Raw genomic sequence first — 27,148 nt, forward strand, 5'->3', positions numbered from 1 at the left:
AGGGGTGCCTGGGTGGGTTAAAGCCTCTGCCTTCGGCTCAGGTCATGGTCCCAGGGTCCTGGGATCGAGGCCTGCATCGGGCTCTCTGCTCTGCGGGGAGCCTGCTTCCCCTCTCTCTGTCTGCCTCTCTGCCTACTTGTGATCTTTGTCAAATAAATAAATAAAAATTTAAAAAAATAAAATTGTAAAATAAATAAGATTCTAGAAAATGTAAGTCTGTCAACCAAATGCATTATGCATTGCTAGTTTGGGTGGGGTTTGGAATATAGGGGAAGTTTGGTGGGGTGAAGTCCAGAGCCAAGGCCAAGAACGCCTGAGATGCCTCTGGTGCAAAAGGGTAGTTCTAGGACCTGCGGGCAGAAAGATCCGCTCTGGGTTTGTGAGGTGTGGCTGATGACATACTTGGGAACTGGGGGGAGGTATGGAAAAGGGAGGTTTCCAAAGGATTTCTGCATGTTAAAGAAGACTCACAGGATACCCCAGTCCTAGCCATTGTCAAGTTAAGGGTGTTTTCCCCTCTAGGGAGGCGTGAACAGTAAGGGAGTTGGCAGCTTCTGGGAGGAACCTGACGCCTGCTTCAAGGACATTTGACTCGGTAGAAAGGCTTTGTGCTCGCAGGTCAAAGCCTTGCCGGGCTGCGATCTCGGCGTTTCCGGGAGAACGTCGTGGGGCGTCCGCTTCTGCCTGTCCTCAGCTCGTCTTCTGCTCCTCATCAGTGTGAACTGATCAAAAGGAGAACGGCCCGACGGACAGGAGGCTCCGGACACTGGCTACCTGGCGACAGTCCAGCGTGATGGTGCACACTGAGGATGGCCGTGCTTTTGCGGCTGCGTTCGCAGGGCCCTTGTGTCTCGGACTGACCTGGAGCTGGACGAAGCACCTGCTCCGTAGGGCTGCGGAAGGAGGGAGCCCGGCAGCGACACGGGCCAAGCCACGGGTCAGCAAGGGCTTCCGCGGTTACACGGACGCGCCGTGCACCGCTGGGAGCCCCCAGCCTAAGCAGCTCAAAAGCGGCCGGCGGCGAGCGGCGCCCCCGCACCCCCGCACGCCGTCGGAGGTCCCCGGGCGCATCAGGAGAGGCGACCTGGCCCGCTCTCCCTCCCGTCCGCGCGCCTCGGGCGTTCCAGTCCGCGCCGCGGAGGCTCCTCTCCCGGGGAGTCCCCGCCGGGCCGCTCACCGCCCTCCGCGGCGCGGGCTTCCAACCGCACCCGAAAGGCCGTCACCGCCAGTGCGGGCGGCGGAGCGGGCCCTCCGCGCCACACGCGACCGCCGCCAGGCCGTAGCCGGGCCCCGGGCCACAGCAACGAGAAGGCACTTTCAGGGGGAAATGCACCCGCTTGAGGCAGTCGGGGCACCGGTGGGGACCGACACCCGAAACCCGCGGCAGCAGCGACACGCCAAGCCGCGGCAGGACCGCCGGAAGTGCGGTGCGCGCAAGGGCCGGGCGCGGTGTGGCCTCTCTAGGCGCGCGGGAGGTCTCCGCTCTCGGTGGCTCTGGAGCGCGCCGCAGAGCCGTCCGTCAGGAAAATGGCGCCGGCGGGGAAGGCGGGGCCGGGGGCGGCGCTGGGGGCTGTCGCACGCCAGGACTGGTGGCCCGGGGGTGTGGGCGGGGACGAAGGAGGCGGGCCTCCCCGGGATTGGCGGATGCGCAGACGAGGCGGGGCGTCCCCTTTGTCTGGGTCCGTTGCGGGCGCGCGTCCCTTCGCGCGTGAGGCTGCGGCGTGGAAGGTGAGTGGGGGGTTCGCGTGGGCACCGGCAGGTCGGGACCCCCCACCCGCACGGAGGCCGGAGCCGGGTCGTCCTCGCGGACAGGGCGCTTCCCTGCGGGCGCGGGTCCCGCGGCCGGCGGACGCGCAGCGGCCTCCTCTGCCTCCGCGGACCCCGGGCGCGCCCCGGGCGCCCCGCCGGCCGCCACACCCCAGGGCCCGCCTGCGCCTCGCACGCGCGCCTCCCCTGACCCCCGGCGCTCGGCCGCCGCCGCGCCCCCGGCACCGCCCGCCCCACGCTTCCGGGCCCCTCCCCGCGGCCCCGACCCGAGCCCCTCCCCGCGGACGGCCGGCCTCACCCCTCGGCCCTCACCCCTCGGCCGCCGCCGCGCCCGAGCTCCCCCGCAGGCCGCGGGACTCTGCAGACTCCCCGCGCGCCCCCGCCGCGCTCCCGGGCCCCTCCCCCGCGGACCGCGGGCCCCGCGGGAGCTGCAGGGCGGCGGGGAGGACGCGCCCGGGCGCGGGGAGGGCGGTCCGTGAGCCGCGTGTCGTGGGGCCCCCGGAGTCCAGGGCCGGCTGAGAAGCCCGCAGCGCCTCCGCACCTCGCGGTCGGCCGTGGCTCCGCGTCCGAGCGGCGCCGGGGTCTCTGGGCCCCAGGGCGGAGCTTCTCCGTCTTCGTCCGCGCGCTCGGCTTCCCGGGGCTGCGGAGGGGCCGAGACCAGCCTCCTCCGGCCTCGTCGCCGGCGCTTCCCCGGTGCGTCGTCGGTTCTCCGGTCGTGAGGCGAGACGGTGCGCGCCGGGGGGAGCGCGAGCGTGCGGGAGAGCGTCGGGCGCGGGGCCGAGGGGCGGCCGCGGGGAGGGTGGCGCCTTGGGTCGCGCGCCCCGCCGGGTGGTCGCGGGGTGTCGGAGTTTGCGTCCGCGGGGAGGGTGCGGTGGAAACGTCGGGTGCTTCGTGGCCCCCGGGATGGGCCGGTCCCTGCTCCGCTCCGTGGGCGCCGGAAACTCCGCAGACGACGCGGGGCTCCGGTGCCTGTGTGCCCGCTTGGGGGCTGTCGAAGAGATTTCGGCTTTTTAGTGGTCGAGCGTGGACTCCGAAGGCTTTCGAGCTTTGTGGTCGTAAAGGGCTTTCCCCTGGCCAGGATCATTTTTAAAACAAACCCTTGTTTTTCTCGGGTTCTTGTGCAATGGTGGATCATCTGGAGCTGATTTGGTGCGGGGTGAGAGGAATCCAGCGTCGTGGTTTTCTCTGCTGCTGCTGACACCACCTATTGAATGATTCATCTTTCCATGGGTTTGGAAAACCACCTTTGTCGTGCCTTAAATTCGTGCGTGATTTGGGGTCCATTCTGGAATTTGGTGGCTTGGCTGTGCATGAGGTCTTGATTTTCATGCAGCAGATCTGGAAGTCTCTGCCCCCCTATTTCTGCTTTTGGTGCTTTGCTTAAAAGGCCCTTCCCACCTGAAATAATATAAACGTGTTTCTATAAAACGTGATGTAGAATTTCTGCTCTTCATTCGTTAGCCTGCCCGGATTCATGAGACCTGTAGTATTTGATAGGAGATGATCAATTTTTTTCTAGCCTTTTTTTTTTTTTAATCTCTTGGCCTTCCTCTACCTTCTGGGAGATCTGCTGAACTTCATGCACAGGCCCAGTTCTACTTTCCTGAAGCATTAGCTCGTCCTAGCCCCATTCACTGAACCCTGTTTCGTCAGCACTTTGAAGTGCCTCCTGTTCTCCATTTGTGTATACGGATGTGGCCCTGCTCTGCCCGGTTCCTGTGTCACCCCTTTTCATCCAGGCCCACTTGGCTCTTGGGGCACCTTGGTTTTGTGGATACAGTGAGAATTTACATTTCATTTCTATAGAAATAAGTTTATTTTAAGCTTGTTTCTTGTGTCATTTTGAACAGGATCTTTTTCCCTATGTATTTTCTGCCCAGGTCTTGCTGGTGTGTAGGAAGCTATGGGTCTGGGTGCATGATCGTTTTCTGTGGAAGATTGCAGGGTTCCGCTCTGGGTTCACACGTGGCTCAGAGAGGTCTCTCCTGAAGATGCGTCCCCCATGGAGGGCACGGGACTCACTCCAGCAGGAAAGCCCGTAGATGAGATGAGGATGGTGAGGACAGAGGAGGAAGATCTTCGGAGCTGCCCGGCCCAGACCAGGGAGTGGGGGTGCGCCTGTCCTGGCCTGTCACTGTGGGCAAGGTCTTTGGAAGATAGGCGTGCCTGTTCTTCTCCATCAAGCCCAGGAGGAATTCAGTAAGGGCAGCGAGTTCCTAAAACTTAGCTTACCAAACAAAGTGATCATAAACCCTAACACATTAAGTTCTAAGCTCTTTGCGCCTCCGCGGTCCCTTCCTTAGTTGCTGGCTGCTCCACGGTCAGGACAGCCGGGGCCTGCTTGGCACAGAATTTCTCTGCAGTCTGGCTTCTTTCCCACGAAGCGTCCAGTGCTGCTGAGAACACGGATCTGTTCTGGTTTTGTTGGGGTTACTCCCTGCTCTCTGAGGACATTTCCAAAAATGAAACTGCTGCATCTGAGGAATGACTGGCTGATGGACGGGTGGGCACTGCTGCAGGGCCCCCCAGGGGTGCATTTGTACTTGGCCGTGTGTTGGGGGTGGCATGGCCGTCTGAACAGAACTGGGCATGCCCACCTAATCTCCCTTCCTGTCTCAGCTCCTGTGTTGGGGCGCCTGGGTGGCTCCATCCGTTAAGTTTCTGACTGTTGATTTTGCCTCGGGCCATGACCTCAGGTTATGAGATCAAGCCTCACATGGGGCTCTGTGCTGAGTGTGGCGCCTGCCCAAGAATCTCCGCACCCCGCCCCCACACCCCCTGCCCCTCCATTCCCTTGTTTAAAAAACAAACCAACAACTGTGTGTTTTCGCAGAGCAAAGCCTGGAGGTGTGGGCATCAGAATCACGGGGGTCAGGGTGGAAGAGAGGGCAGCTCAGGAAGTGCCAGTTCTGGGCCCTGGATGGCTCTGTTCACCTGCCCGACGGCTGTCAGCTTTGGGGGCCACAGTGTTTTGCGCATCTTTGTGTGCAGTCACAGACTTGTTCAAAACTAGTCGGTACCACTTCTTGTATTTGTTCTTTTTCTTTATCCGATACAGGAATATGTCTTAGTTCCTTTGGGCTGCTCTAGTAAAATACTGTAGACGAGGTAACCTATAAAACAGACGGTTCTCAAGTGCTGCAGGCTGCAGGGTGCCTCCGTGGTCGGGGAGGACCTTTTCGGGTTGCAGACTTCTTGCCGTGCCCCACATGGTGGAAGGAGTGAGGAAGCTCTGTGAGGTTCTTGTACTGATCCATTGTGAGGGCTCCGGCCTCATGACCTAAGCATTTCCCAGTGGCCTCACCTCCTAACACGACCCCGCTGGACGTTAGGGTTTCACCATGTGAAGGTGACGCAGATCTTGGAAGGACGCAGATCTTCAACCAAAGTAGCAAGTATACTAGTATGTGTGCTCCTGCATGGTAACGTGTGAAGGTCGTCTTGGGTAGAGAGCCTTTGTTTCAGTGCTTTTCTAGGACTGTCCCCTCCACTCCCCCCCCCCCCCCCGCCGGGAATCTTGCGCTTTGCCTTGTACACCGGCCTCCATGCCTCACTCAGATTGACAGCCTAGGTTTTTGAGTTAATTTAATTGAACGAGCCCAGCAGTATCTGACTTCGCACCTTACTGCCTCTTGAGGCCTGCGGAGGAGGGGTGTGGTCTCCCTGTTTTATAGGTGAGGACAAAGCACTCACACTTCTTGACCCTGGAGGCATTCTTTCTGAAAGAGGACATTATGGACATGCTCTCTGCGTCCCATGGTCTCATTCATCTACTGGCTGTCTCCCCCAGCTTAAGTCTTTCTCAGGGGGTGTGTGACCTGTGTGTGGAAGGACTGTGGCTTGGCAGTGGCACCATCCTTGGGTCTGTGTCCATCCCAGGGGCGTGCCCACTCTGAAATGGTCTATCCGACTTGTCTCCATTATGCCAGGTGGCTTTCCTGAGAAAGAGAGTGAAGTATGGGTTCATAGCTCTTATTTCATTCACTTAATCAGCAAATATGGGTTGCTGGCCACTCTGGGACACAAAGGGAGAATCAGGACCAGGAGATAGGACTTCAAGGTTTGGGGGTCAGGAAGGCCCTCGATGGGAGGGTTATGTGCCAAGAACCGGCCAAAGGTCAGGAGCCTCTCTAGCGGAAGGGAAGCCCAGGCAGGGGTTCTGACCAGCCTCGAAGCAGCTGTGAAGGAGCCAGGAAGGGGTTCAGGCCAGCAACAGCCACTGTTCCCACAGTGGGGTTGAGGGTGCACAGGGGAACAGCCCTGCTGCAGCAGGGCCACATTCTGAATGTGCTTGGAGGGTGGAGGAGGGAGGGTGTGGACGAGGAGGGGGAGGAGCGCTCGGAGGGCTCATCCTGTTGAGTGTCTGACTCTTGGTGTTGACTCGCGTCATGAGATCAGGCCTTGTGTTGGGCTTCACACCCAGTGGGGAGTCTCCTTAAAGATTCTTTTGCTCTGCCCTTCCCCCTGCTTGTGCGCGCTCTCACTCTCTCTTTCTCAAATAAATAAAGTCTTTTTAAAAAAAAAAGCCAAGTGCCTCCTCGGGTCAGCTGTACCTGTGTCCAGCACTCACTGGGGAGGTCCTGACTGGTGTTCCCGTGGGTGTTTCTTGTTGAGTCCTGGCCGGGTTGCGGTGGGGCCTACCTGGTTCCCAGGGGACCAGGGCTGCATTGTCCAGGAAGGTCAGATTCTCCTGCAGGTGAGGATTGAGGGAGCAAGGTCCAGGACACCTGGTGGGGACTGAGTTGCTGGAGGACAGGGTAACAACTCTCACCGCTGCCAACAGTGGGCGCGGAGCTGGCCACATGGAGGTGATGGAAGCCCCTGACCACAGCCAGGTGGGGAGGGTGGAGACCACTCATGGGGAGGCAGCTGGACAAAGCCATGGGGAAGGTGACTGACCATAAACAGTGGCAGTTTTGTGGGCTGCTTGAGAGGGTGTGGATGTCGGATACACCATCAGGAGGGCAGGGGGCAGAGCAGGTGGTGGCAGTGACTTTCTCATCGTTGTTCTGAGACCTGGTGAGCCCCCCCCATTCTTTCAGATTTTATTCTACCTGTTCTCCAGCATTTACTGTTCATATGAATTTGAGGTTAGTGTCCCTCTTTTAAGACCCCTATTGGGATGGTAATTAGAGTTTTGTCGCATTGACACAGACACACAGATTTAGTGAGAACGGGCATTCTTGGTGAACAGAGGGATGGAGAGAGGCCAGCCTCTCTCTGCCCGAGTCTGTCCTGTCCCTCGAGGCTGCTGCGGTTGGGAATTCCGTGTATATATTCCCAGAAGTTGTCTGTGCCAGTATACGCACGCATTTTATATTCTGCGAAGAAAATGGGTTGTGATGCTTCCTGACTTCCTGCTCCCAAGTCGTCCCTTTAGGCAGCCGACCGTGTGAGGCATCCTGTTTGTTACGGTGATCTTGGTGGCCGTGTCCCTCTGGGAGACTCCCTTTGACACTTCAAATAATGTGAGCCCCATCCCCCCATTAGGAGAGCTCTTGGTCGTTCCCTCCCTATCTTCCAGTAATTTGAATATGACCGACACCTCAGCTAAGCTAGTCCTTTTACGTCCCCAGAACCTGCCCACCCGTAGGCCTCCCCAAGGTCAGACCAAATCCCTGGGTGACTCTGGACTTAACCTACCAGAATCAACCACGTGTCATGCCTCCAGTGCCAGTCCCTGGTGGACACACCACCAGGCTGACGGCGCCAGCCTCACTGCAGAGCCAGGGCACAACCAGGGCAGCCTGAGGCACCAACAAGCCCACAGCAGTCACAGTCGAGTGAATCACGAAGGACGTGGGGTGAGCTGCCTCAGGAGTACGGGCCTCAAGCAACACCACGCCTTCTCAGCCTGTCTTCCCTGGAGATTGTCCCTGGCCTGGCACCAGCCCTTCTGTGTGGACTGGGGGCCTGAGCAGATGGCGCCGAGTCCTTGTGAGCTCCCCAGCTGACCGTGGGGACCCCAGGGTCTGGAGAACAAGACCTTCTGGCTGGAGCGTTGGGGTGCACAGGTGTCCCCAGGCATCTCCGGCAGGATTGTTGCTGGGCTCACAGAGTCCAGGGATCATTGTTCCTGAATTGTGGAGTAAGAAGTGGCGGGGGTGGGGTGGTTGGACTCCCAGCGCTAGGGTCTGTGAAGGCAAGGCTGGGCCCCTCATGTACTCCCTTTTCCTCAGCCCCACAGGCTCCTCTGACCTCCATCTTCCTCGGAAACCTCGGGCGATCCAGCCATGGCAGCGGCCAGGCTCCTGCCGCCGCCAGCAGGACCCCAGGTGAGCTGCCCTCGAGGCCTGTGCAGCACCTCTGGGTTCCCTCCCAGCCCTGCTATGCCCAGGGCTCCAGGTGGTCGCCTAAGTGTCCCTGCGTCTGAACCCCGTGGCCTCTTCCTGTTACACTCCCCCACCGCCCACCCTCCCCCGCCAGGCTGTTCACATATGTTTCCCCTACCAAGGGCATCTCCACTTGCATCCACTCCATCTCGGATGTGGAGACTTAGTCCAACCTGCAGCAGCCCCTGTCATTCCAGGCCAAGGTGACCTTTGAGGATGTGGCCGTGCTCCTCTCCCAGGAGGAATGGGACCGCCTGGGCCCTGCTCAGCGGGGCCTCTACCGACACGTGATGATGGAGACCTATGGGAACGTGGTATCGCTAGGTATGGCCCCTCAGCAGGCCTCTTCTGTGTCTGTGTGCTCAGCCAGGGGTGGGGGCCCTGTGGTGGGGGCTCTAGAGGAATGGCAGTCCCATCTGTCATGCCTGCAGGTCACTCGGGTAGGGTGGGGTGCGGGTGGTCACAGATACTGTGTTGACAAAAGACCTTCCCTCCCGTGAGCAGGACTTCCAGGATCGAAGCCCAGTGTGATCTCTCAGCTGGAGCGAGGCGAAGAGCCGTGGGTCCTGGACGGGCACGGGGCTGAGGAGACTCGGGGCCTGGGGAGCGGCCGGTCAGGTGAGTGAAATGAGCTGGCCCTCCTTCCCTTGGGGTTAGTCAGTTCCCAGTGGCTGTGGGCACTGGCAGGGGATAAACAGTGGAGTAACGTCCCGCCTCTTCTGGCAGAGGCTTAACGCAGTGAATTGCACTTAGGTTGTAACGGCAGATGGCAAGTTCCTACTAACCCTTCAGCTCTCTTTTCCTTTTGCAGACAGCTACAGGCGTGAGCACACGACAGCTTGTACGCGACAAGACAGTTCACCCTGTCCATGGGGTAGGTGTGTGTCTCGTCGTTCTAACCCGTACAGTCCCTGCAGGTATTAGTGCTCAGGATTCACCAGAGTGTGTTCTGACTTTGGGGAGGGGTTTTCTAAATTAAAAATCTGTTTCAGTGCAATTGTTTTTCTCCCTTTGTCTTGTCACATGTAAAACACTCTTCCCTAGTCTGTGCTCAAATCTGAAGCCACCATTCTGAACGTGAGGGCTCTGCTTAGGCTCCCGCACCACGCGGGCACAGGGCAGCCTCGCACCGACAGCAGCCTGAGTCTGTCTGTGAGCAGGAAAGTTTGGTCATGCGTGGGTGTGAGGACACGGAACATTGAGTGAGTGACCTCCCGTACAGTTACTTTTTAACTTTTTAAGGTCATCTTGCTCATCTTGTTACTTTGGCGTCAGGGAAGAAACTACCTATTCAGGAAACTTCAGACGGTAGAAACGGTACTTTTCAGTGCAAATGGGCTTACTAGCTTTATATTTTGATAATGAGACTTTAGAAGTCAAAAAGCAACTAAACTGTTTCCCTGTTTAAAAAACACATAGTATAACCTTTTAAAAGTAAGATGTATATTGGGCCCTTGGGTGGCTCAGTCATTAACCTCTGCCTTCAGTTCAGGTCATGATCGCAGGGTCCTGGGATCAAACCCCACATCAGGCTCCCTGCTCCACAGGAAGCCTGCTTCTCCCTCTCCCACTCCCCCTGCTTGTGTTCCCTCTCTCACTGTGTCTGTCTCTCTCTTTGTAAAATAAATAAGTAAAATCTTTTAAATAAATAAATAACAATAAATTAAAAATAAAAAGATGTATACAAAATGTTATCAGATAGAGGACAGTAAACTCAGATTTTTTAAATGAAGAACCTATTAGTGTTACTATTTTGTAACTATATACACCCAATAATTGTTCTGAAGGGAATAAAAAATACAGAAATAATCCGGTAATAAAAGTGGGCACACAACTTGAACAGGTTCTGATAGAGGAGGAAAACCAAAGGGCCAGTAAATGTGAGAACATGCTCGGCCTCATTATTCATCAATAAAACGGAAATCAAAACCTTTCTGATTCACCATGTCACACCTTCAGAATGAAAAACGTCGGGGAAATGGTAAAAGGGAGGCTGTCGAGTTTGGGTGAAGCTGTAAGGCAGCTAATGAGGGTGTAAATGTTGTGCACACTTCCTTTAGAAACCCGTTTGGCATTCTCTAATGAAGGTGAAAATACAGGTCCCTATGCCAGTGCTCCGCTCTGGTGTGCACAGCGAGGTTGTTTGTATGTGAGCACCAAGAAACATACATAAGAGTCTTCGTAGAGGCGTGCAAAATTGGGAGTGACCCAAATGTCCACCAGCAGTAAAATAGATACATGAATAAATTTTGGTGTTTTAATTAAAAAAAAAATCATGGTGAAAATGGTTTAATAACTACTTTGGAACAATGTGATGAATCAGGAACATAGTGTTGGGAGAGGAAAACAAATTGAACACCAGGTACTATGAAATTATAAAAATCTCATAAATATGCCTAATTAAGTTATTGGTTAGAGATACAAATTTCTAAGATAAAGCTATTTTAAAAAAAACAAAAACACAAAGGCTTCTACTTTAGCCAAGATGAGAGTAAACCGAGATGGGAGTTACCCCCTCAACTGAAACAACCTAAAAACAACAAGATCTATGAAACCACAACTCTCACGGTGTTGGGCATCTTTCTCTCAGTGGATGTCAGTCAGTGAAGGAAATTAATCCCTGAGAGACAGGAAACAAAGGGCTGATCCCTACAACTGCTCTAAGCGTAAAGCTTGGAGAAGATCACCGTGTGGGGAGAGGAAACCGGGAGAGGCCAGTGGTCTCCCAGACTTGAGAACACATAGTCAGGAGACCAGAGACACCAGGGAGGCTAGGAGTCCCACAGAAGCGTCCATCTGACAAAGAGAACTCTGGAGATCGGTAGGAAGACCCCTTGAGTATTGGCACTAGCATGGAAACAGTCCAGTGCCAGGAAAGAGCCCCCTCTTTAGAAGGAGTAGCAGCTACAGTAGTCAGGATTTAAGATGGTCTTCAGAATAGAATGAACGTTTGTGCCCCTTTCCCATTCCTCTGTTGGAGCTCGAAACCCCAGTGTGAATGTATTGCTGGCAAACCCTTGATAGAAGTAATTAAGGTTGAGTGAGATCACACGGCTAGGGCCTAGATTTGTTAGGGTTAGTGTCTTCATAAGAGGAAGAGGGGCACCTGGGTGGCTCAGTGGGTTGAAGCCTCTGCCTTCAGCTCAGGTCATGGTGTCAGGGTCCTGGGATCGAGCCCCGCATCGGGCTCTCTGCTCAGCGGGGAGCCTGCTTCCTCTCTCTCTCTCTGCCTGCCTCTCTGCCTACTTGTGATTTCTCTATCAAATAAATAAAAAGGAAAAAATTAAAAAAAAAAAAAAAAGAAAGAAAGAAGAAGAAGAGGAAGAGAGACCAGAGCACTCTTTCTTGGCACACAGAACCTCCCAGATCCCTGCCTCATGGTGTCCGTGCCCTGTGTGCATTATCCCCAGGATTGTGAAAGCGGCTTTTACTCCTATGATTATGTTATATTAAGCTTTTGCTTTTAAGTAATGGAGAGCCCTTCAAATATGGGTCCGGAGGTCAGAGACAGAAGTCAGACTCGGGAATGAGGAGGATTTGATGCATCATTGCCGCCTCGAAGGTGAAACGGCCACATGGCAGGGAATGCACTTAGCAGTTAGGAGCCGAGAGTGGCAAAGAAACAGTCACCTTAGTCCCATAGCTACAAGGGGCTAAATTTTGACAACAGTAAGAATGAGCTTTGAAGTACATTTATTGCCTGAGCCTCCACACAAGAATTCAGACTAATGCTTTATTTCAGCCTTGTGATACACTGAGCAGAGAACTCCCTGCGCTGTAGGACTAGAGAACTATAGGCTAGTACTTAGAGTGTCCAGCGCTCACACAAGGCTGGGAATGCTGTCTGCTCCCAACAGTGAGAGCAGGAAACCTGTAGCTCATGGGGTCATCAGAGAGCTCACTAGTGGGGGAAGCGCCCTGAGCACTACTCTGGTCTGATCCTTCAAAGGTGCAAGGCAAGGACCAGATGCAAGTTAACCAAGGATACTTGAGCTCTAGAATATTTTTTCTTTTCTTTTTTTTTTTTAAAGATTTTATTTATTTGAGAGAGAACATGAGCGAGAAGGTCAGAGAGAGAAGCAGACTCCCCGTGGAGCTGGGAGCCTGATGCGGGACTCGATCCCAGAACTCTGGGATCATGACCTGAGCTGAAGGCAGTCCAACCAACTGAACCACCCAGGCGTCCCTTCTTTTTTTTTTTTTTTTTTTTTTTTTTTTTTTTAATATTTATTTACTTTAGGGGCGCCTGGGTGGCTCAGTTGTTAAGCGTCGGCTTTCGGCTCAGGTCATGATCCCAGGGTCCTGGGATCGAGCCCCACATTGAGCTCCCTGCTCAGCAGGAAGCCTGCTTCTCCCTATCCCTCTGCTGCTCCCCTGCTTGTGTTCTGTCTCTCTATGAAGTAAATAAATAAAATCTTTTTAAAAAATAATTATTAGAGAGAGGAAGAGCAGGGAGAGAGAAACTGAAGCAGACTCCGTACTGAGCAGAGAGCCCAACGTGGGACTCGATCTCACAACCCAGAGATCATGATCTGAGCCAAAACCAAGAGTCAGACGCTTAAACAACAGCCCCATCCAGGCTCCCTAAGCTCAAGAAGTAGGGGCGCCTGAGTAGCTCAGTGGGTTGAGCCTCTGCCTTTGGCTTGGGTCATGGTCTCAGGGTCCTGGGATCGAGCTCTCTGCTTGGTGGGGAGCCTGCTTCCCCTGCCCCCCTCTCTCTGCCTGCTTGTGATCTCTCTCTGTCCAAAAAAAAATATGTGTGTGTGTGTGTGTGTGTATCATCTCCAGCACCAGGGCACCTGCGTGGCTCAGTCATTAAATGTCTGCTTGTGGCTCAGGTCCTGATCTCAGGGTTCTGGGATGGAGCCACGCATCGGGATCTGTGCTCAGCGGGGAGCCTGCTTCTCCCTCTCCCTCTGCCACTCCTACTTGTGCTTGCTCTCTCTTCTCTGCCAGATAAATAAATAAAATCGTTTAAAAAATATAGTCCAGGGAAGCCTGGGTGGCTCAGTTGGTTAAGCAGCTGCCTTCGGCTCAGGTCATGATCCCAGGGTCCTGGGATCGAGTCCCACATCGGGCTCCTTGATTGGCAGGGAGCCTGCTTCTCCCTCTGCCTGCCACTCTGTCTGCCTGTGCTCGCTCTCCTCTCTCTCTGACAAGTAAATAAAATCTTAAAAAAAAAGAATACTAAAAAATATATCCAGCATCAAACAAAGTAAAATTTGTAACATCTGACATCAACCAGACATCTAAAGAAGGAAGAAAACACAACCAGGGGCGCCTGGGGGGCTCCGTGGGTTAAGCCTCTGCCTTCGGCTCGGGTCATGATCTCAGGGTCCTGGGATGGAGCCACGCATCGGGCTCTCTGCTCGGCAGGGAGCCTGCTTCCTCCTCTCTCTTCCTGCCTCTCTGCCTACTTGTGATATCTCTCTCTCTCTCTCTCTCTCTCTGTCAAATAAATAAATTTTAAAAGATTTTATTTATTTATTTATTTAACAGACAGAGATCACAGGCAGGCAGAGAGAGAGGAGGAAGCAGTCTCCCTGCTGAGCAGAGAGCCCGATGCGGGGCTCCATCCCAGGACCCTGAGATCATGACCCAAGCCGAAGGCAGAGGCTTTAACCCACTGAGCCACCCAGGCGCCCCAATAAATAAAATCTTAAAGCATACACACACATACAACCATAATTAGAAGGAAAAAAAAGTCCTATTAAACTGACCAAAAATGACATCAGTGATAGAAGACAAGGCTATTCAAACAAAGAATTTATTCCATGTGTTCAAGGTCTAGAGGGAATACTGAGCATATTAAGTAGGAGCATGGAAGATTTGTGAAAGACCCATTTCTGATTTCTAAAGATGAAAACAGTGAGATGAAGAGTTCAGTGGGTCAAATTAGTGGCAGATTAGACATTGCATAAGAAAAGATTAGTGAGGAACAGCTGGGGGGCTCAGTCTGTTGGGTGTCTTCAGCTCAGGTCAGGATCCCAGAGTCCTGGGATCAAGTCCCGCGTCAGGCTCCCTGCTCATCGGGGAATCTGCTTCTCCCTCTCCCCTCCCCCTTCCCGTGCTCGCTCACTTGCTCTCTGACAAATAAATAAAATCTTTAAAAAAAAAAAAAAAAAGATTAGTGAAAACAAAGTCATTTAGAAAGTCCTGAAACAGAAGGAAAAAAAGGCTACAGGGTGTTCGTGATCTGGGGGGCAGTCTGAAATGGCCTAATGTATAGCTGACGCCAACAAAGCAGGGATAGGGGGTTAGAGAAAGTATTCTAAGAAATGATGGTTGAAATTTTTCCAAATTTGATGAAAAGTATAAACTCAGATCTAGGACTCTACACCTCTACATAATAAAATTACCCCGAACTACATCATAATCAAAAGAAGTATTATAACTAAGAAGCCAAGAAAGGAGATCAAATAGAATCATGAAAAGTAACGATTTTTTTTAAAGGAGAAGGAAGAGGTCATGAACCGCGATGTTTAGTGGCCGCTCTAGGGCTTACAGTACACGTCTCTAGCCACCGAGTACCTTCAGACAAAGTTCACGCCATTTCACAGTAGGTTAAGACTTAGTGCACTGGATGGGTCTGCTCCGGCCGCAACAAAAGGTCTTTGACAGAGTGACTAAACATCAGAAATCTTACTCTCCCAGCTCTGGAGGCTGGAAGTCTGAGACAAAACCGCAGTTGGGTTTTGCTGAGGGCTTTCTTCCTGGCCGGCAGGCAGCAGCTTTCTGGTGCCCATATGGCCCCTTTCTGGGCCTGTGCATGCCTGGGGCAGGGGAGGTGGGAAGTGAGTAAACTCCCTGGTGTCTCTTTTTGGGCACTAACCCCATCATGGGGGTCCCATCCTTGTGATCTCTAACCCTGATCACCTCCCAAAGGCCCAACCAGGTATCACATGGGGTCTTAGGGCTTCAACCTGTAAATTGGTGGTGGGGGACACAACATTTAATCCATTTAAACAGCCCTCTGTTTCTTCTTGGATTATTTCTGTTGGCCCATTTTCAAGCTCACTGGCTTGGGTCCACTGATGAGCACAGTAGAGGCGTCCTTGTGTGGCTGTGTTTTTCTCCATCGAGCATTTCCAGCTGGACTCTCGCAGTGTCTGTCTGCGAAAACCCCCGACCTGGTCATTCACATTGTTCCAGCATACCGGCCACCTCTAATTCTAGTTCCGTTGATCACTTGGTCTCGGAGTCTGTGTGTGTGTCTTCTTTCTCTTGGGTGTCTTGTAACTTTTTATCAAGTGTCAGCTGTCAATTAGGACAGTAGACATCAAGGTGAGCCGTCTCTGCAAACAACCTGACCTGCTGGGCTGGTAGTGTGACAGCCTGAGTCTAGTCAGGGCTCAGGCTGGGCTCTATTCTTCCCAGAGTGGCCTTCATCACACCACAGAGGTTCCTGGGAGACCCCCGTCTCCCAGGTGTGCCCACGAGAGCAGGTTTTCTTCGTGCTCTCACCCCCACCCAGGCAGTAGTACGCAGTGGCTGGTTACTCGGGGGCTTGCTGGCCTTTGGGCCAGAGGCTGGGGCAGACGAGAGGGTGCGCCACTGTTGTGTCCCTGGGTCGCAGCCCTTCCCTTAGTTGAAGCGGACTTCTCCCTGCTGGGCTCATGATCATTTTCCTGCCTCTCCCTCAGGAGTAGAGCATCATTTTGATTGCCCTCCCCAGCCATTGGAATTTTTATCTGTGCCCTAAAATGAGAAGTTTGTTTTCTCTCACGCAGAGACTTGGCAGCATTTGCTTTGCGGAGGAGGAGGGTTCAGGTGGGTCCACAGGCGGCATCCTCTGGACCTGCCCCCAGGGGAGAAGCCCATAGTCAGGAGCCCTGCATCTGTGGTTCTTTGGAAATTCACTGTTTTAGCTAGGGGCTGCTTCCTTGCTGGGGTGGTGGCCTGTCTTCCATCTTGCTCTTACCTCTCATCCGGGCACCTCAGTGCAGTTGTCTGCCCGTGCAGACACCTGTCTCTCCTTAGGTTCAGGTCACTTGGTTGCCATCATGACCTCGGCTCTGTGATAGATTCAAGAAAGTTACAATTTTATAGGTTACCTGACTTTCTCTTGCTGTTAGGGAGGCAGTGATACTCTTCCCGGCTTTCTTCCTCCTGGGGCATTCCAGTTAATATGTAACTAATAATTAGTATAGTAACACTGCTTTCCATCATGTATAATAGTAGTGATACTAACAGTAAAAGGGACGTGGGAAATGTAACTGGATTGGTCAGTGTTTCCACTTGACTTTCTGTATCAGACTGTGCGCTTTTGTCGGTCATGGTGAGGAGTCATCCCGTGTCACTGATGAGCAGGCAGGGCTGGGCAGGACGGACATGGGACAGTAAGCTGTCCCAGGGCGCCTAGGTGCCGCAGTCGGTCAAGCATCTGACTCTTGGTTTCAGCTCAGGTCACAATCTCGTGGGTCTTGGGATCGAGCCCTGCATCAGGCTCTGGGCTCAGCATGGAGTCTGCTTGTGACTCTCTCTCCCTCTCTCTCCAAAATTAAAAGGTTTAAAAAAAAAAAAAAAAAAAAGTTAAGCTGTCACATGCTGGTCTGACCGTAGGAACTAGGGGTTTGAACACTGATGGGGAAAGAGAAAGATAAGGAATCAAAAAAGAGATGTGGATCCTGAAGCCCACCAGCCAGGAGAAGTAGGAGCCTATTCTGGGAGGAAGGAGCCAAGTTCCCTGTTGGACCCCTGACACGGATGTGCGGGTGGGCCATCTAGATGGCGAGGTGAGTAGAGCCCCCACCTGAGCCTGGAAAGCACTGGGAGATGGAGGGGTCCGTGTCCGTGTCTAGAGTGCAGCTGAATCTTGGGGTGGGTGCGGAGAGCCTGTTCGTCAAGCCCGGAGTGGGACTCCAGCCTCTACAGGAGCCCTTCGCTCAGGGAAGTCTCCAACTCTGCTCTCCTGCCTCTTCTCAGATGACCCTCTGCTGAGGGTCTGCTTCCATCTGGCTGCCACTGACTTCTGCAAGAAGCATTAACATTTGGTAGGTCTTCCCGCCCCCCCCCCGCCCCCGCCAAGGTAACCTCGCCGCCAAAAGGCAACACAGATCAACACAAGCATATTTTATTTATTGACCACCTTGGCCCAAATCTTTCTCCAAGCCCCAGCCAGAACTCCGTTACGGCGCATTATGTAACAGTTGTCTTCCCGGACCAAGTCATGAACTAATTAAAGAGTGAAGCTTGTATCTCAGTATGCTGTGACCAGCAAGGTGTGGGGAACTTGCTAGTCTAGATAGGACACTGTTGGAAAACAACTGGGTTCTGTTCCGCTTTCTAATAACCACAGAATGAGACATACTTGCCACCAGATGAAGGCGAAGGACCACCACAGGCGGCTGTTCTGGGAACGGCCTCTGAGCATGAGGGAGCAGAGCGCAATACAGAGCGAGCTGTATTACAGTACAGCACAGCTCTCTGAGCTGGGAATGCCCTCTGAACCAGGGAAGTGAGTTCTGGAGAGAAGGGGGAGCGACGAGCACGCCACGCGTGTGCCCATTTGGGCGCCGTCCTAGCTCGTCGTCTCGAGATGGCTGGGTCAGCCTCTACGTTGCCCTCAGGGCTGCAGGCCCCTCGACGCCTGTCATAGACCCTGAGTGCGTCTGCGAGAATTCTCAGCCGTCCTCTGCCCGGAGGCTTCTCGTTCCAGAATGACCCTCCAGTGCACCCGTTTTTTTTTGTTGTTGTTGTTTTTTAAGATTTTATTTATTTATTTGACAGACAGAGATCACAAGTAGGCAGCGAGGCAGGCAGAGAGAGAGAGAGGAGGAAGCAGGCTCCCTGCTGAGCAGAGAGCCCGATGTGGGGCTCGATCCCAGGACCCTGAGATCATGACCTGAGCCGAAGGCAGCGGCTTAACCCACTGAGCCACCCGGGTGCCCCAAGTGCACCCGTTTTTAATGCTGTTCCTGGCCGAGGTCTTTGGGAAGCGGGGGGTGAAACCTGGGTGTTTGGAGGTGGCCTCCTAGGCCGCAGGGCCCACAGGAGGCCTGGCCGCGGGCCAGCAGTCAGGCTCTTGCTTCTGGCCCTGACATGGTATCGGCGCCACCTGTTGGGGGTCCTTGGTAAGGACCACTCCTTGAGCACAGTCTTGTCCTCCCACAAAGCCCTGAGGTCCCTTGTGAAGTCTTGGTCCTTCCCTGACCGGCATCCTGTCCTCTCAATGGCTTGGTCTCCAAGATGTGAAACACTTGTTCTCAGGGATGCCTGGCTGGCTCAGACGCTAGAGTACACAGGTTTTGATCTCAGGGTCATGAGTTCAAGTCCCATACTGGGCGTAGAGCTCCCCAAAGGGGGGGGGGATTTGGAAGCCACCCTGTCCTCCCCCACTCACACCGCAGAGAGTCCCCAACCTGACACGAAAAACATCTCTGCAGTGCTCACTGCTGCTCTGCAGGCCACATTCCAGCCGAGCTGTGGCAAGTCTCCCATTGTGTGTCTCCTCGGGCTTCCCGGTGCATTCTCTGCGGAGAGGAGGTCCCACTTGCCCACGCACGAGTCCTAGGGCCCTGTGTGTGTTGGACACGCTCATCTCCCAGCTCCACCTGCCCTCCTGTCGCTGTCTGCCCGCTGTCTATTCTGTGGTCCTGGGTGGGGTTGCGGTTTGATGACGGCTTCTGGAAGCTCTGTACGTCAAGACTCCAGGGTGCGGCTCCTGAGTGGCTCGGTGGGTTAAGCATTTGCCTCCCGCTGCAGTCACGAGTCCCGCATCGGGCTCCGTGCTCAGCGTGCTCAGCAGGGAGTCTGCCTCTGTCCGTCTCCCCGCTTGTTCTCTCTCAAATACAGGAAATCTTAGAAAACAGAGATGACAGGGAGAGTGGGACTCGGGCAGTAGTGGCCTGTCACCTGCCGCTGTGAGCCTCATGTCCTTTCACACCTCTCCGACTGCCCTGTCTGCCTGGGCACGTTTCTAGTTACTGGACACAGTTGTGAGTTTTCTCCCCGACGGCAGCTCACAGGGCGTGTGCATTCAGGGACGGCAGCCTGGGGGCCACCTCTGGGGACGCGCGCTCTGCTGTTTGAGTAGGTGGGCAGTTAACTTTTACTTTGGGTTTGTTGTTTCAGAGCATGAGAACAAGGGAGAGAACCCGAAGAGGGATTGGAGTCTGAAGCCGTTTCTTTCCGAGGAAGGATCCGCGGTCCTGGGGGGGGCACCCTCAAGCCAGCCCGATCACGGTCCGTGCAAAGCCGAGCAGAGCCGCCCTGTGAGCCCAAGCCCCGGCGGCCCGCCTGGAGCTCGGGTCCCCAGCCGCGGTGGGCCTGCCCCCGCGCAGCAGGCTGTCCCCGGCGGGGAGAGACCCTACAAGTGCACCGAGTGCGGGAAGTGCTTCGGCCGCAGCTCCCATCTGCTGCAGCACCAGCGAACCCACACCGGGGAGAAGCCCTACGTGTGCGGCGTGTGCGGCAAGGCCTTCAGCCAGAGCTCCGTCCTCAGCAAGCACCGCAGAATCCACACGGGCGAGAAGCCCTACGAGTGCAACGAGTGCGGCAAGGCCTTCCGCGTGAGCTCGGACCTGGCGCAGCACCACAAGATCCACACGGGCGAGAAGCCGCACGAGTGTCTGGAGTGCGGGAAGGCGTTCACGCAGCTCTCGCACCTCATCCAGCACCAGCGCATCCACACGGGCGAGCGGCCGTACGTGTGCGCGCTGTGCGGCAAGGCCTTCAACCACAGCACGGTGCTGCGCAGCCACCAGCGCGTGCACACGGGCGAGAAGCCGCACGAGTGCGCGCAGTGCGGCCGCGCCTTCAGCGTCAAGCGCACGCTCCTGCAGCACCAGCGCGTGCACACGGGCGAGAAGCCCTACACGTGCAGCGAGTGCGGCCGCGCCTTCAGCGACCGCTCGGTGCTCATCCAGCACCACAACGTGCACACGGGCGAGAAGCCGTACGAGTGCGGCGAGTGCGGCAAGGCCTTCAGCCACCGCTCGACGCTCATGAACCACGAGCGCATCCACACGGAGGAGAAGCCGTACGGCTGCTACGCGTGCGGCAAGGCCTTCGTGCAGCACTCGCACCTGACGCAGCACCAGCGCGTGCACACGGGCGAGAAGCCGTACGTGTGCGGCGAGTGCGGGCACGCGTTCAGCGCGCGGCGCTCGCTGGTGCAGCACGAGCGCATCCACACGGGCGAGCGGCCGTTCCGCTGCGCGCAGTGCGGCAAGGCCTTCAGCCTCAAGGCCACGCTGATCGTGCACCTGCGGACGCACACGGGCGAGCGGCCCTACGAGTGCAGCCGCTGCGGCAAGGCCTTCAGCCAGTACTCGGTGCTCATCCAGCACCAGCGCATCCACACGGGCGAGCGGCCCTACGAGTGCGCCGAGTGCGGCCGCGCCTTCAACCAGCACGGCCACCTGATCCAGCACCAGAAGGTGCACGCGAAGCCCTGAGACCCCCGGGGGCGCCTCCCGCGCGGGACGGGCTGCCGAGGGCTCCGCCCCGGTGGAGCCCCGAAGAGCGGCCCCGGGGCGCGGCGGGCGGAGGAACCGGAGGGAGCCTGTCGCGCGGCCCTCGTGGGTGCGGGCCCGGGCGCCGTCGGTGCCCGCGCTGGCGGGAGAGCGTGAGGCTCGGGCCGCAGCAGCACGTTCCCGCCTCCGAGTAAAGTTCGCGCTCCCAAGAGGACATGCCTTTTCTAAAGACAACAGTTGCTCCAACTGCTGCGCGAAAGTTTGGGTTATTTGCACTATTGTTAGACCACCGCAGTGTTGTGTGGATGAAGAATGGCCGTCGAGCGTCGCCGTGTAAGACGGCTGGAAACCCTGCGTGTGTGCAACCACTTGTTTTGTGTGAACAAAGGAAACCGCCTAAGGAGGAATTAGGGAGAAATGATGTGAACTCAGAAAACGCTTCAGCTGGCGTCTGAACTTTATTCCAAATCAGAAGGAATGTCCTAAGTGAAAATTCAACTCAGAAATGCATCTTTGCCTCAAAACCTAGCCTTATGATTTTCAGACCGTATGCCCCGGAGATCGTGGGATGTCTGGGGCCTCCAGACCCTGTGTGGGTTGCAGGGGAGCTCTGCACTCAGAGCCCAGACCTCATAGCCACTGTGTTACTCAAAAGACAGTTCCTTGGTACATATTTTTAAAACCTAAAATTATCACATTCAAATTGCTTTTTTATTATCTGAAATTTCCATTCCTATATTTGAGGGTTTTTTTATTTTTTACTCCTGATTGCAAAAGTGTCTAGTATCCATTTTCATATACTGTAATGAATCTGTTTATTCATAATTTTTTTAAAGATTTTTATTTATTTGACAGTGATCACAAGTAGGCAGAGAGGCAGGCAGAGAGAGACGGGGAAGCAGACTCCCCACTGAGCAGAGAGCCGGATGCGGGGCTTGATCCCAGAACCCCGAGATCATGACCTGAGCCGAAAGCAGAAGCCCAACCCACTGAGCCACCCAGGCCCCCTTATTCATAATTTTTTTTCATAATATTTTAAAGATTTTATTTATCTGACAGAGATCACAAACAGGCAGAGAGAGAGAGAGAGGAGGAAGCAGGCCCCCCACTGAGCAGAGAGCCCGATGTGGGGGCTCGATCCCAGGACCCTGGGATCATGACCTGAGCCGAAGGCAGAGGTTTTAACCCACTGAGCCACCCAGACACATTAAAAAACATTGAAATGCTTTTTAATTTTTAAAAAACATTTTATTTATCTGACAGAGGCAGTGAGAGAGGGAACACAAGCAGGGGGACAGGGAGAAACAGGCTCCCCGCTGAGCAGGGAGCCCGATGCGGGTCTTGATCCTGGGACCCGGGGATCATGACCCGAGCCTAAGGACTGAGCCACCCAGACATCTCTAGTTGATTCATAATTTTTAAGTTTTTTCCTCTCGAAAATAGCTTCTCGGGAGAAATGAAGGACTGTGACCCTTAGGTCCGCAGCAGTGCACTGACGCACAGACACTCGTTCTCCCCTCTCTGTGATGCAGGTGGGAGGAGCCATCGTCACAGGTGAAACTCTGGAAGCTGAGGCAGCAGGCGTACTGCAGAGAGGAGAAGGGCTCCTCCTGAAAGGAGTTGACATCACTGATGTGTAGAGCAGAGCAGCTGGGACAACAGGCGCTAAAGCCACAAGTAGACAGGACTTGGGATCACTAAGGAGATGCTAGAGAGAAGATGAACTCACTGAGATGCTCCTTCCGTGATGGCTGAACCTCCAAGGAGGTGCTGTCCAGGCTGGTGCGAGGCAGAGGGGCTAAATCCCTCAGGTCCTCAGGTGTTAGGTTGTAGACAGTAGCCGAAGTCACTGGCCCACAGGCAAGCTGCCACCCCCCGCTGGCAGAGTCTGTAGCTGGCGGCTGCCCCTCAGAGCCCACCACTACTTGGGACACAATTCTTAACCCTGCGGAGAGTTACAGTAAGAAATAGTCATGTTCTAGTCAAGACAAGAGTAAGAGTTCAGGTAAACACAATGTACAGAAATACTTGTTTGGGAAAATGCCACATATGCCACAGGACAACGTACGTGATATGGCACAAGTCATTCTGGATTGTTAAATGCACCAAATACAGGGTTTCCGGGGAAATCTGCAAAATGCATAGTTCGCTTTTCGCCCTTCTTAAAAGAAGTGTACCTACTACCACTCTGCCTTTTCTTCCTGCTGACCTGTCCCTGACCCCTTAGCTGGCGAGTGCACAGGCTCAGGTGTCCGTGGGGCTGGGAGATGAGCCTCAGTGCCCTTCTCCCTGGGGAGGATCCCTGGGCCATGCATTTTTGTCACTCACCCCTCCAAGGATCAGGACGTAGCACAGAAACTGCTGGAACATACGGGCAGTCTGCATGTTTGGAAGTGGTATCAGGCACTAAAATGACCTTTGGGATCTCTTCACCCTGTTTTTTTGTTGTTTTGTTTTGTTTTAAAGATTTTATTTATTTATTTGACAGACAGAGATCACAAGCAGGCAGAGGGGGAGTGGGGGGAAGCAGGCTCCCCGCCGAGCAGAGAGCCCGATGCTGGACTCGATCCCAGGATTCTGGGATCACGACCCGAGCCGAAGGTAGAGGCTTTAACCACTGAGCCACCAGGTGCCCCTCCCTTCACCTGTTAATAGCCTGCCAGCCGTTACTGCCCACCTCTCACTGGTCAGCAGCATTCCATGCTTATTTTGGACCTTTTAATTTTTATTTGGAAGTCTTTACATCTTACGCATTTCAATCCTTCTCTTATTTTTCCTTACTGCTACCAAGAGTTTGACACTTAGTTCTCAAATTTTCTGTAAGTTAGAAAACACCCAGAGTTTTATTTCTGTGTACTATGTATGATCTGACGTTGTCCAATAAAAAAGGACTGACTAGAGTACCTGCTCGTGGGTGAAGGGAGATCAGGGGCTGCCGTAAGGATCGACGACGAAGCAGTGGCCAGAGGACGTGCGCTGGCCGTTCCCAATAAAGGGAAGTACAATGAGGAGAGCCTGGAAAGGGCTGAAGTGTGCCCATTTCAAACAAAAACATTCCACCTCCTGATCCATTAATAAAGGTGACCCAGCAACACAGAGCTACGAAGGTGCTTTCGTGTGTCGCTGGTAGTACAGTCCAGCCCAGCTGCATCGAGTCCGGGACATGGGCGGAGCCATCGCTTCTCTGGAGAAAGACACCTGCGCAGCAGGACCCAGACTGAGGTGCCATGCAGACCACAGATGGCCCTGAGGGAGGCATGAGCACTCCCAGAGGACAGGCCCATGAGGGTCCTTTGCAGGAGCCGGGCTTGCTCTAGGGCTGCAGAAAATCCCCGGATGGGGGTGTGAGTAGTGCTGCCCCACCTGGGTGAGTTTGGGGAACACATGGTTTCATGCCTCAAAGTCCCTGAGCTGTGAAGGCAGGTGAGGGATAGGAGCCCCAAGGCTGCCCTCCCCTCTGGCACCAGTCTCGAATTTGGGGATTCCCAAGTTCAATAATTTGCTGCTAGGACTCCTCGAACTTGCCTTGAAACCTGATATACACCTGGTTACAGTGTATTACAGGGAATACCACAGTGGAAATTAGACAAGGGATTGCATGGTGGCAGAATCCAGGAAAAGTAAAAAACGGAGTCCCTCTGTAAAGTCACGGACGGCACTGCTGCCCTGCCTCTGACGTGTGACAGTGTGCACAGAGTACTGCCAACAAGGGAAGCCTCAGAGTTCTTCTTGGGGTTTGGCGACACGGACACAGAGGGCCACCCTCATAACTGACCCAGTCTCCAGCCTCTCCACGGGTTCAGTAGATCCCACACAGCCAAAAAGCCCCTGCCCTGCTGATCCTGCAGAGCTCCTGGCTCTAGCTGAGTAAACAAAGACTCTCAGCAGGACAGTCCAGCTGCCCAGAAGCCTGGGACAAAGGCCATCCCTCCCCTGGAGTCAGGGTAATCCTTTTTGCACAAGTGGTGAAGAGGGTGTCAGATCCCACCCAGGCCCACCTCCAAGTGCTCCGTGAGCTCGGTCCAGTCACCTTCCTCAGCCTCAGCTTCTGATCTGCAGAGGAAAATATCACCATTGACATTACAGAGCGGCTGGGAAAATGAAGTGAAACCTACAGGAAGACCAGCCCAGCATCCAGTTCCGTGTGGTCTGTGTGCTGGAAGTTAGCACGACTGAACAGGTGCAGCTGTCATAGGAGGCAGGGGCCATACGGAGAACAACAGGCAGGGGGAGCCGCTCACTCACCACAAGGAGAGAGAAACGTTCCCCAGCCCCAAGGGATCTTGAAGAAGCTCAGCCCACGGTCACACAAGCCATGCAGGCAACAGGCTAGGCGAGGCAGAGTTGGCCCTGAGCAAGCACCCACTCCCTCCTCAGCATGAAAGCCCACACAGCTCCTCCAGCAGGGACTCTAGGACAGCCTAGAGGACACCAACGCCAGGGGGCATGTGAAGACTGGCCCAGCCCCTAAGAACAGGAGTGGGACAGCCCTTATGGAAAGCTCCAGCTCTGGGACGCTCTGGCTCAGATCGGATGCTCTGCCTGGGTCCCTCTGCTTCAGGGGTGTGTACTGTGCAGCCACAAAGATGTGGGCACGGGTACCACACACTGTGAGCACGACCTGACCTGGCCTTACCATGACGTTTGGGGTAAGCTCTGTCAAGTTTTACCCAGAGGTGCTGACTCAAGGCTGCCCTAACAGGCCTCAGCTGTCTGATCCTCTGACACCAGTAGTTCATCTCCTGACGGGTTATTACTGCCCACAACTATTAACGATTCTTAACAGTCTCCTGTGGGCTGAGATGACCGGGCTCCCAAAGGCTCTCTGTCACCGCAGGCTGACAGCTCAGCTGAGGCAGCAAGAGGACAGCCGCAAGGAGTTAACCCACCGGACACCGGACCATCCAGTTGAGAACCCCAATCCTCAGATGGGCTTGACACTTGTCAAGTGCATCACCAATGGATGGTGCCAGCCCTCTTCAGCCAAAACCAAACAGCCAAGAAAACTTGTAAAACCATGTTCTCTAGTTTTGCGCCATGAAAACCACCAGCGTATTTCCATTACATACGCTTCTTCAGACTGCACTGCCCAACACACCTGCCTGCTCCCTAGCCTCTCACCTGGGGCTTTAGGGCTCTTTTCAAGGGCACAATCCCTTGGGAGTGCCACTGGCTGTAGGGACACCCATGCCAATAGGAGGAAGGGATCCCCAGAGCAGAAGTCCCTAACAAACAACCCAAAGAGAAAGTATCAGGGCCATTAGCAGCGAGTGATAAGGCTGAGCATGTGAAAGATGGCTCCCATTAAAACCAACACAGAGAAATGCAAGTTTCCCGAGTAACCAGTCGAATGCAATACCAGCCAGAGTCATGCCCATTTAATTAGCAAGCAGAGGTGGAAATTACAAGACTCAGTACAGGGAGGTTGTACGGGACTCAGACTGTGCTCCACTCAACTTTGCATCCTGACATGGAAGGTGAATGTTTCCAATGATTCACTGCTGGTGACATCATCTATTGGGTACAGCCACTCTGGAAAGCATTTACATCAATGTCCTTTAAAAACTTTTCCCTGTTCCTGGGGGACCTGAGTGGCTCAGTTGGTTAAGCGTCTGCCTTCAGCTCAGGTCATGATCCCAGGCCCTGGGATGGAGCCCCATGTTGAGGTCCCTGCTCAGTGGGAAGACTGCTTCTCCCTCTCCTCTGCTTATGCTCTCTTTCAAATGAATAAAACCTTTTTTAAAAAATTCTCCTGGGGGGCGCCTGGGTGGCTCAGTGGGTTAAGCCGCTGCCTTGGGCTCAGGTCAAGATCTCAGGGTCCTGGGATCGAGCCCCACATTGGGCTCTCTGCTCAGCAGGGAGCCTGCTTCCCTCTCACTCTCTCTGTCTGCCTCGCTGCCTACTTATGATCTCTGTCAAATAAATAAATAAAATCTTTTTTTTTAAAAGATTTTATTTATTTATTTGACAGACAGAGATCACAAGTAGGCAGAGAGGCAGGCAGAGAGAGGAGGAAGCAGGCTCCCCACTGAGCAGAGAGCCCGATGCGGGGCTCGATCCCAGGACCTTGAGATCATGACCTGAGCTGAAGGCAAAGGCTTAACCCACTGAGCCACCCAGGCGACCCGATTAATAAATAAAATCTTAAAAAAAAAAATTCTCCTGGTCCTAAGAATGTATTCTAAAGACATCGTTTAAAAAGAATAAGACCAGGGCACCTGTGTGACTAAGTGGGTTAAACCCTCTGCCTTCAGCTCAGGTCATATCTCGGGGTCCTGGGTTCAAGTCCCACATCGGGCTCTCTGCTCAGCAGGGAGCCTGTTTCCTCCTCTCTCTCTCTGTGCCTGCCTCTCTGCCTACTTGTGATCTGTCAAATAAATAAATGAAATCTTTTTAAAAATAAATAAATAAATAAAAAGAATAAGACCTGAAATTTCATCACTGTAACGTATGTCCATTGTATAGGCTTAGACAGAACTGTGTTGCATCACAAGGCAGTTGTCATGGAGTGAGGTCATGCAGGAACCCATCCCTCCAGCTAAACAGCTACTTGGCCGGGAGGAGCTGTCTGAGGGAACTACTTGGGAACTGTAGCTAGTCAAACACTTACTTGCAGCTTCCAGGAGTGAGTTT

General features: G+C 54.2%; 2 protein-coding genes across 5 annotated transcripts in view; both read left to right on the top strand.

Annotated features, from left to right (window-relative positions):
• ZNF7 (zinc finger protein 7) overlaps nt 1-27,148 on the top strand; it is a 205,815-nt gene that overhangs the window by 135,156 nt on the left and 43,511 nt on the right. The window lies entirely within an intron of this gene.
• Nucleotides 1,641-26,948, top strand: ZNF250 (zinc finger protein 250). 4 transcript variants are annotated; one of them, XM_059165364.1, is made up of 7 exons: nt 1,641-1,728; nt 7,947-8,042; nt 8,282-8,423; nt 8,604-8,717; nt 8,911-8,973; nt 19,173-26,290; nt 26,347-26,948. In XM_059165364.1, the coding sequence occupies exons 2-6, from the start codon at nt 8,001-8,003 to the stop codon at nt 20,495-20,497; spliced, it is 1,686 nt and encodes a 561-aa protein (XP_059021347.1). In that variant the 5' UTR covers nt 1,641-1,728; nt 7,947-8,000; the 3' UTR covers nt 20,498-26,290; nt 26,347-26,948. The 4 variants fall into 4 exon arrangements, with proteins under 4 accessions (XP_059021347.1, XP_059021348.1, XP_059021346.1 ...); XM_059165365.1 differs by having other exon boundaries at nt 8,297-8,423; XM_059165363.1 differs by lacking the exon at nt 1,641-1,728 and adding an exon at nt 6,269-7,855.

This window comes from Mustela lutreola, chromosome 3, assembly GCF_030435805.1.
Source record: "Mustela lutreola isolate mMusLut2 chromosome 3, mMusLut2.pri, whole genome shotgun sequence".
Taxonomy (NCBI): domain Eukaryota; kingdom Metazoa; phylum Chordata; class Mammalia; order Carnivora; family Mustelidae; genus Mustela; species Mustela lutreola.

Excerpts from the sequence above, each read along its gene's own strand:
- ZNF250 (XM_059165364.1), top strand. The coding sequence starts at position 8,001 with ATGGCAGCGGCCAGGCTCCTGCCGCCGCCAGCAGGACCCCAG. Across the intron at positions 8,424-8,603 it reads TGGGAACGTGGTATCGCTAG|GACTTCCAGGATCGAAGCCC; the intron begins GTATGGCCCCTC and ends TCCCGTGAGCAG. Across the intron at positions 8,718-8,910 it reads CCTGGGGAGCGGCCGGTCAG|ACAGCTACAGGCGTGAGCAC; the intron begins GTGAGTGAAATG and ends TTCCTTTTGCAG.